The 10,157-nt window shown below is 36.6% G+C and overlaps 1 protein-coding gene across 1 annotated transcript; it reads right to left on the bottom strand.

Annotated features, from left to right (window-relative positions):
* Window positions 1–198: 198 nt before the first annotated feature.
* LOC146145393 (carbohydrate sulfotransferase 11-like) lies at window positions 199–6,905 on the bottom strand. Its single transcript, XM_083390549.1, has 6 exons — window positions 6,816–6,905; window positions 5,545–5,656; window positions 4,980–5,131; window positions 2,323–2,473; window positions 1,546–1,756; window positions 199–406 (listed from the first exon to the last, which is right to left on the bottom strand). The coding sequence occupies exons 1-6, from the start codon at window positions 6,903–6,905 to the stop codon at window positions 199–201; spliced, it is 924 nt and encodes a 307-aa protein (XP_083246675.1).
* Between the last annotated feature and the right edge of the window lie 3,252 nt (window positions 6,906–10,157).

Genomic DNA, 10,157 nt, shown 5'->3' on the forward strand with positions numbered 1-10,157 from the left:
TGATAAATTATATTAAGATCGGAAAAAATTCTTATTTTTGCCTTGAAAAAATTGTATATTTTTCGCACAATAGGGAATCATTACAAAAAATAAGAATTATCAGGAGTTGAGGCCATCATTTATAAGCAAAACTCAGGGTGATGGTAATTATCAAACGTTCAGCAAGTCGACCACGTCTTTAGGTCATTCTTTGCCGAATCACAATTTTCCGAGATCGTTTGGCCGCGAGTAGCCGAACAGTAAAAAGTCGCCTGCGAACATCCGGTAGAGGGCGCCAAAGTTGTGGCGGGAAACCGTCGAATAGACGTCACTCAGTTGCGAGCGTTGCGTGGCCGGTTTGCCGTGCTTACCATAGGCTGATGGGAATGTGACGTTTTTCGGCGCGCCGATCAGATTGAGCAGATACCTAAACAACAAAGCTATTGCACATTGTAGAGTAGATCGTTAACGAATAGTCCCTTGTCTGTTCTTATTACACGACGTTATCTAGAGTTGTAATGACATAAGTGCACTTAAGTCACTGTTTTCAATTGACTTGACTTAAGTTTTTAGACAAATAACTTGAGTTGACTTTAATTTTTGGACAAATGGCTTTGGTTGAAATGAAATTATTTCATTAGGCTTGTTTTTTATAAAATTGGGTTATTTCTCTTTTTTTGCACACTAAACAATTTGTTGCTATAGTTGTGTATGTTGTGTTTTTGTTATTTTTAGTGTAGTTGTTGCTCAAAATCGGACAAGTTTGCCAATTAGCGTTTACTTTTTTCATGATAAGGACTTGACTTGCAATTGACTTGCACTAAGATTTGACTTGGACTTAAGTTATTTTACAAATGACCCGACTTGAACTTAAATTGTTTCAAAATAATTGTTTACAACAGTGACGTTATTCCTCAACGACTAGCCGACCCTTTTCTATGTTGGTTAATAAATAGCAAAGGAATTGGGAGGAATAACGGCATGTAACTACATATGAAGAGGCAATCAATACTAAAACGAGATTCGATAGACGATTAATTCGAAATCTTGCCGGCAAGAACAAATATTAGGATCTTTTTTGTTTTTCGCGAGTTTGCTTAATAGCTTTGGATTAGCAGAAAACATGTGAAAAAAATATATAGGCCTACTTATTGTTTTTATAAAACAAACCAGCGGGCAATGTTTATTTCGAGTGCCTATACGCTTGAATTTTAGTCAATATAGCATACGAACATTTTTACCATATTAGAACATAAAGCTTGTGAAAGAAATTGTGTTCCAATCGCATACAAGAATAAGAAGACAAGAGATTGATCTTAAAGAAAAAGCCAATAGGCTTTAAGACGCTTTATTTTTGTTATGTTAACCTTTGTTTCCATTTTACTTGGTAAGCACAAAATATTTAGAATTTTCAATCTAAGCATTTAAAATACGTGCGAAAAATCTAAAAAAAAATCTCGAGGACGTTAATTGAAGTCTCCGTAAATCGTACGTTTGTCCGGCTACCAAACTTTTTATGACATGACATTTTCAAAGGCGGTTCCGCGTAATCGCAAAAAGCTTTACCTCGAGTCCTCCGCGATGGTTTCCAAGTGGGCGATGACGTCATAAGTGACGTGGCAGGGCTGGCAGAGGAACTGGAAGGTGGCCCAGTGACGCTCGAAGGTGCTCTGTACCCGACCGGGAAAGGTCACGTGCGAAATGAACTGGTCAAAGGTGACGTTGGGCGGGACACGAGCATGATTGAGCCAATGGTCCTTGATCAAACCAGTGGCGTCTGTATATAAGTTAACAGGATATTGTATCGAGACATTTGGAAGAATAGCGTTTTAAAAGAGTTAAGATGTTTGCGTGTCCTAACAGGTAATATTAGTTGGTATAATCAAAGTAGCTGACACTATAGGAATGATTTTACGGCTATGCCAAGAGACTTTACTGACACTATAGGAATGTTTTACGCCAAAGGGCCTGAGCCTATACATACAGTAGTCTACCTTAGCCAAGGGTCGATCTCGAAAGCATAACCTTGATGCCGAATGGTGATCAAAAATAAACACCCGTTCTACCCTTAAAGAAATACACCAAAACCACGACCCTTTTTTTACAGTTCTCAAGTGATTAGTTAGCCGATCATTTATGAAGGCCCTGGTGGTCATTGGCCAACCACCGAAGTGCAACCTTTGGTAAAGTGGAGAACTAGAGAACTACAAATTACACAAAGCAAATCACAGATTAGATTAGAATTAGAATTAGCAGCAAATCGCTCTAATCGTTCTAATTCGTCAAATTGTGTATTTAGAATTATCTTGTTGACGAAGTCCATATACTACTTTATACACTTACTCGTTCCGTGGATTTTTTTCTTAAAGGCGGAAACCAGTCGTTCGTAAGGATCACGGACAAGAATGGACTTGATGAATCCGTCTGTGTCCCTGACTTTCGCAAAGTACCGCTCGGTAATCTGCTCTATCTCGTGCGGGTTTCGACTAGACGCCTATCACAAATAGAAAACACGGTATACAGTTTTTTAGCTTGGTTGACAAGGCGTATTTGTCTAATTATAAATATGAAAATCAGATGACACCGTTTTACGACAAATTGTACTGAATTCTGACAAGCTTTTTCTGTTTTTTAGTTCTTAAGTTGAAATTGTACATTCTTGTTAATCTTTCTCGTTGCCAACTAGGTTAAATATCCATTTTGAATTATATGGGTTTACAACAAGTGTTAACTTGAGCCGAAGACAAATTTCCACGTTTACAGCTTTCGTTTTCCGTAAGTTAATAACTTTTTTTATCTGTTTTTTTCATCGCCACAGTATAGTGTCTTGTCTTCATTATAAAATGCATTTGCCATTGGCATAAGTCATTAAGGGCACGAGGCTACATGACACAGACTAGACCAGGGGTTCTTAAACTTTTTTTACCGCGGACACATAACATTTTTTTTTGCTTTGCATGGACCCCGGTAGACAAGAAATGCTCCAAAATGACGTCACAAAACAAATAGACTTCATGACTCTGTTATTTCGGTCCGAAAAATGTGAAAGTTAAATGAAGTCTAACTATACATTCAGTCCAAAACCGTTCAATTTTTAATTAAAGTGTTTTCTTTAAAAAAATAATTACTTTAAGTATACACGAGTTTTTTAACTAGGCCTTCATGGACCCCCTAATACTAGTTCACGGACCCCCAGGGGGTCCATGGACCCCAGTTTAAGAACCCCTGGACTAGACCGAAATAAAACATGATAAAATAAAACAAAAATTAGTCAAATATTGTATACTCTCGCAAATACTTTAACGCGGATCACATTAAATATTCTAGCGAGCCTTCAGGTTCGCCAACCCCAGCTCTTTCAAAGGATTGCGTATTTATTGTTAGGGTTAATTTTTGACTATCTAGTAAAAATAAACTAATGACCGTTGCCCTTTTGTTAACAAAAACTCAGCCCTACAGAGCGCTCTATTCTTAAACTTGAAACACATGTGTACACTGTAGGTCATTTATGTTTTGTTGGATTGTTATGTTGAATTACCAAGTGCTTTGAGAGTTTTTTATGACAATGGTAATTGTTCTCTAATTGTCAAAAATTTCGTGGCGGCAAACTGCGCAGACTCGCCTGATAATTGCGTTCCTCCTGCCAGCAATTATTAGATTGTCGAGTTGCATACGCCACGGTTTTCTATAAATTGCTGCAAGTCGTAAGGACCTAAAGCTATGAAGCGACTGACAGGAATACCACATTACTAAACTGCCAGTGTTTGTTACCGAAGAGTAGACCTGTCCTAGGTGGTTTAGCTAGTGGTATATTTTAAGTATATTTACAAAGCGTGAAAATCGACAAATCGCAAATGCAGTTCAACCAGGCTATCAACTTCCAGCTCGTAAGTATTGATGTTCAATTTTTATTACTTTGTACAAATATACTAATATAGGAACTGCTGAGAACAACTGAAACTACTGAGAACATTTCATTGTTTAACCCAGTTGTTTTCAGGGGAGGGGGACTCCATACCCCCCTAAACTGTATTTATTGCCTAGCCCTATTATAACTACGAAAATGCCAAATAAACGGTTTTAGATTACGTTTTAGGTATGTCTTAGAGTTAGACTAGTGGTAGGTAAACTTTTTGTCGCGGCCCAAAATAGGCATGTCAAGAACTATTCAAGGCCCCCTGGGTTTAGGCCATGAAATTTTGAAATGACGTCACGAAGTTACGTCTTAAAACAATTAACTTTAAGAACACCTGTTGTTCTCATGTGAATTCGTGCGCAAACAAAACATGCGGCTAAAATCCAGCCGAATCGCGCGTAACGCGAAAATATTTCTGTTTATTTGTGATCACCTTTGGCTTATCACCTTTGAGTCTAAATAGATTTAAGTACACGGTATATAGTTAGATTTTTTAGCTTGGCTAAAGTTTAGTTTTGGGAGGCCATGGCCGAGTGACCCCTCGGTGCAACCATGAGCCAAGGTCCTAGTCACATCAACGTAATAAATACAGGCTATGACACGGCCCACAACTAAATGATAAGCTTAAAATATTAAAAATACCTCGCAGCCAACATTTGGGCCGCGTCCCATAGTTTGCCGACACTGTCTTAAACCGTTTTGTTAACTTTATTTTAGCCCAAAGTCGTCATCTCTAATAAAATTTTATTCCTCCTTAAAAAACATTTTTGATTCGCACCACCCTTTTAAGTTACGAATCCTTGACAAATATAGTGTTTACGGACCTATATTTAAATAGCCCAACAAATAATTTTGCGGAAGCCGATACAGGCTTATATAACAATTATAGTAAACTTAAAAGGAGTAGTGTAGTCATATAAAACGCTTAAACAACAAAGTGACATTAAAAAACGGTTGTCATTTAAAAATATTTTATTAAAAAGCGTTATTTAAAAAAAATATGTTAATTTCCAACATACTTGACAACCTCTCCACATACCCCTGGTTGGGATTCACTAATTAAGCCCTAATGGTGCATACTTACGAAAGGGAAATCCCCGTAGTCTGAAAGGTTGGTAAGTTGCCAGAAAACGCGGTCCAGGTTTGTCGAACCAGCTTTTGGAATGCGACAGTGAACCAGGTTGTAACGCTTCAGTACCATGAGTTTTTGCTTGGCGAACCGATTTCGTCCCAATTCTGAAACGAACCGAACTGGTGAATTTTGCAGGCCATGCAGGTCATGTAAGCTTGCTAATAAGCTAATAAAACTTCACTGAGTTTGGCGTGAAGGGTAATTCAAACATAATTTAAGCGCTATTAATTCACGTCAAATGTCTAATCGTGATAACTCTGCTGTGTAGTCAGCTTATGGCTTATCAAGATATTGCGAACTTATTGCTTGCTTTATTTTACATGCAGTACAGAAGGGCTTTGTATGCTAAAAAGTACTGGGTTAAGTTTTTAGTATGTTTAGTAGAGTTACGACATCTACAGAGCCTATGATAGCGTTCAAGCAAAAAGTTTATTCGAATATAAATTTGCCTAAGCTTTTAAAAAAATCCTGGTATTGTCTTCGAAATTTCTACAAAATTAGGTCCTTAGATACCAACCCAGCTGTTTGCATACAGTTTGGAGGAGATGTCGCCTCTCTTTCATCCGTTGTCCAATCCTTGCCATAAATTGGTCTTCAGATTCGTGTGGCTGTGCACTCTGTACGTGTAGCTGCGTGTTCAAACAACTTTATGAATGCCTCTCATTTTTGCCCAAGATGTAGGTTTGAATTTGGAACATTTCGTGTTTTAGCAAATAGCAAACCTTTAGTGGTCTGAGAATTTAAAACACTTATAGTAGGCTAAGACATAAGCCATTCACACGCTTGTCTTGCTGTAATATGGCTACTGAATCCTGTTTTAGGGGATTTGTCTTCTTTTTCAGCAAAATAAATGATCTTCTGATGCCACTGAAAAATATTCATATGTCCCCCCCCCCGGTTTCATTTTGGCTTTTGTTTATCGTTTTAACCTAGTAATATTTTATTTGTCTTTTTTAAATGACGTAAGTTAAGTACAATTAATTTACTTATTCACGTTTCCCGTTGTAAAACAAATTAACTATTCACAGTCTTAATTGTCCATTTATTTAAAAATTATAAAAAATCAGTGGAACATTAGCGAACACAGATTTTAACAGAAAATCACTGGAAATTAAATATGTTGGCTATATGCTGTACGTTCCAGTCATGATTCCAAGAATATATTACCGAAATTGGAATAACATCAAGGTCAGAATAAAACACAGTTCCGAAAAGACTATAAAAAAGACTGACGAATACCGCATAAAGAAAGAAAGATGTAAACCCGTCGAAATAAGACCAAAACGGCCACAATAGGCCTGAAGAGCCTTTTACTTTACCCCAAACGCTACTTATTACTTTATCACTAATTTTCCAAATAATGTTAGCCCTAATTTACCCCTCCCCCAAACCGTCAATCATCGATACCTAAATGTCCCGATAACGGACCGGTGGCGCCTAATTGGCCTATATATTTACCTACAGGTTCGGGTGGTAATTGGTACTTACTTATAGGTGTTTTTCCGAAGAGTGTATATGACTTATTATGACAAGTTTGATTCTTGTTGCGTTTAGTAGATATTACTGCGTATTTGCCTTAATGTTATTACTATTTTATTATAAAAAATCTATTTAGGCGTTATTTTCTGTATCCTTAGGCCACAATAAAAGCACATTATAACGGTACATTTTATTCAAAACCTACTTATTGAAATCAAATATGTCAAGATATGTGAGTTTGGAAATTTGTTGGTTTAGATTTCAAACTCACCAGCTTTTACATTAGAATCGTTTCACATACATACTTACAGTCTTATATTGTTTTTCCTGATTGGTATTTGATGAACTACCAATGTCCCGTACATTTTCTAAATGCTGATAATAATTCCCTGTAGCCATTGACAACATGTGCTCTCGAGTGTCTTTGTGAAATAGAAGCAGTAAAATCAAAATAAGGCAAGTGGCTAACGCATTTCGTTTCATATTACGAGTCTACTTTAAGAACTTCTTCAAAGGTAAATTGTAAAAAGTTTACTAGATTAGTTTAAGTCATTTGTGAAACGTTAGGTATAGATTAGGGGTGGCCAAGCGGTCAGACGTCAAGAGTCGCTTTTTTTACTTGGTTAACCGCAAAGAGCCACGCCTTACACACATGGAAAGAAAAGAATAGCCGATCATTCCATTACTTGATCACAGCCACAAAGCGATCGCACGAAGCGCGAAAAAAATGTGCCTGTACTTGGCTAAATAGACAAAATTTTAATTTATAAGGAGAGGCAACCTATTAAGTGAAAAAATGCACATTTTCGGTATAATTATTTGGGCAAATAACTTCTGGTGGTCATGGACCCACATCTTTTCTGCACAGAAACCCTATAAATGTTTTTCGCAAAAAGAATAATTTTTGCGTTTATCTTGTTCAAAAAGTGTTAGGCCTACTAACAACACAATGGCCTTAAGGCAAACAGTCCGGTAGTAATCGATAACTTAGTCTTGACCAAACGAAACCGACATATTTAAAAAATCGTAGGTGCAACATGAATTTAAGAGCGGCATAAAACTAGGCGAAGAGTCGCATGTTGGCCATCCCTGGTATAGGTATGTACAACTGTCAACACCGGTTAACTAATTTCGACTAAAAAATGACCTTTTTATGTCTACAAAATTTCTGCTTGAAACCCTGTTTTCCAAAGCACAATAAAAAAACTAACCCTATCAAATTATGATAGTCAAGTTAGACTGTTCGAAAACGATTGGATTTATACAGTTGCGATGTTGCGATATTATAATTTATTACCTATACCCAATGGCCCTTGAAACTCAAATCTGAAAGTCGAATGACCCTATAGGCTCCAATAGTGACTACAACCCTTCGCTACAATTAAACCTAAATTGCATTAACAGTTTAAACTTTTGTGTTAAGAAGACTGGGCTTGTCCCACCTTTTTTATATTTAATTCACGAAAGTGCTGCAGTTTTACAACATTTTCCTTTGCAGCTCAATAATTTTGCAAGAAGCATCGTTTTTATTTCCTAGTGCTTCTTCGGTCGTTTCAAGAATATCGAGCTAGCTTCTAGTAAATCAGTCGGTTCTTGTACAATGCTATCTCATCTACTTTAACATTCGTGCAAGCTACCGCAGCTATTTCCCCATTAAGATTTTTTGTATCGTGTAAACCTCTGCACTAATTTGTAATCCCACTACAATCTCTGTCGCCAACCCAGAAACAAGGAACACAATATGGATAATGCTCGTATAATTACCGGTTGATCCAAAAGTTGCGTGAAAGCTCTTTGGTGTTGTTCTTTGGCGGTTATTATGTATAAAGTAGTTAATCCGAATTATGTAGCATAGACAGTTGTTTTTTAACTGCATGCCTCAAGCGAATTGTGTAAACTGTAAACCATAGGTAATACGTAGTCCCTGATTTTGTTTAAATATTAACTATGTTATATTATCTTAAACGTAGGCCTACGCGCCAATCACCATGGTGCACAACTCATGTCGTCTTTGATTTAACTTTATTTGATACTTCCGAGTTTTGGCAAAATATTTTTGCAATATAATGTTAATGGAGTAGAGTACACAAAACGGGTAACAAAACAGGTTCAAAACATTGCACAAAGATTTTTACTCAATATACAACAAGCGTTTTTAAGTATATGTTCTATCTTTGGGGAACATATATGTGACAGAAAATGTATATACAACATGTTTACAGGCCTGGATACACTCGTGCCTTAAAACCGGGACTTAGCCCCCAGGCAGTCAAAATTTCCAAACGCCTTTGGCACTAATACTTGTAAATACAATTGTTTCATATTTGGCAACAGCAGCGTTTAAATTTAAAACAACTCATTCTGAAATAACCCAATTCCTAGTCAAGCCATTTGTAAAGTTCAAGTCAAGCTATTTTCAACAAAATTAAGTCCAATTCTAACACCACAGGCATAAAAAATTAAGACTAAACTTTTTAAAAAGGTAATCCTGTTCCATTGTAGCCAATGTTGTGCAAAGCAAAATTCAAAAACAAATAGCATGTTAACATCTATTAGATTTCATAAATGGCTTAAATAACCCAATATTACTAAAAAGTATTCAATTAAAGCACCTTAACATATACGTCAAGTCATTCGTGTAAATGATATAAGTCTAAGTCAAGTCATTTGAAAGCATGTGACTTGAGTGCACTTAAATCAAGTCATTGACATAAGTCACTAAAACACATGACAAAAGCTTTTGTGTTATTGTTAAATTAAGATAATTTTCCGCAATTCAACTAATTTAACAGTGTGTTTCCTTGGAAAGCAGTCTCTTTCTGTTTTGCAAGTAAAACATGCCTAAAAAACACGATAAGACACGCTAATAATAGAGAAAATGTGTTTAAAGTGCAACAAAAAGTGAACTTATTGTTTAAAACGCCATCCAAAGCACACAACAGGAAAATAATTTTGTTTCAATTGTGTCGTCTGTAAACGAAAAAATACGTTGTTAGTCGATATAAGCACAAAAAAACTTGAGCAAAAACGAAAGTAGGGAAAGGCAAGAATATTTGTCATATTTGACTGGACGGAAAATTTTTCTGACAAAAATACGTTGAAGAAATGTAGTTCTGTAGAGTAGACGTTGTAACGGTTGATACAGTGCAGTGCTGCAACAATGTTTTAGGTAAAACAGTAGTATATAGAGAGGTGCATATTTTCAAAATATATAGACAAATGTGCAAAATCCCAAAGCATAAGGGTTATTAACAGCACAATTCTTTACCCAGTCATGTTTTTAGTGAGCTAGCACCACGTGCAAATTGTTATCAGGAACTTGAGGAACAGAGGGAAACATCGGTCTGGAGACGGGTTAATGTAAAACAAGAATTGTGCTGTTTATAACCACTATTCTTTGACGCCTGACCAACAAAGCATAAATATCTGGAAACGCAGTTTCCCCTTTGAAAAACCTCTGGGCATTGACCCCATGTTTTAGGTGGATGCGCGTTTTCAAGGCAACTTTGCGACAAGTTGGCAGAATCTTGCCAGCCTTCTGGTGACAAGCATTTTTGGCAAAAATTCTTCGGTTTTTGGTCGCGCCCCTAAATTTAAATGATGTGTTCGCCTGGGAATCTATGAACCTTACCATGTTTTGGCGATAAACAA

This window comes from Ascidiella aspersa, chromosome 5 (assembly GCF_963924565.1).
Source record: "Ascidiella aspersa chromosome 5, kaAscAspe10.2, whole genome shotgun sequence".
NCBI classification, from domain to species: domain Eukaryota; kingdom Metazoa; phylum Chordata; class Ascidiacea; order Phlebobranchia; family Ascidiidae; genus Ascidiella; species Ascidiella aspersa.

Excerpts from the sequence above, each read along its gene's own strand:
- LOC146145393 (XM_083390549.1), bottom strand. The coding sequence starts at position 6,905 with ATGGCTACAGGGAATTATTATCAGCATTTAGAAAATGTACGGGACATT. Across the intron at positions 5,657-6,815 it reads AGGAAAAACAATATAAGACT|CTACACGTACAGAGTGCACA; the intron begins GTAAGTATGTAT and ends TTGAACACGCAG. Across the intron at positions 407-1,545 it reads ACCATCGCGGAGGACTCGAG|GTATCTGCTCAATCTGATCG; the intron begins GTAAAGCTTTTT and ends TTTGTTGTTTAG.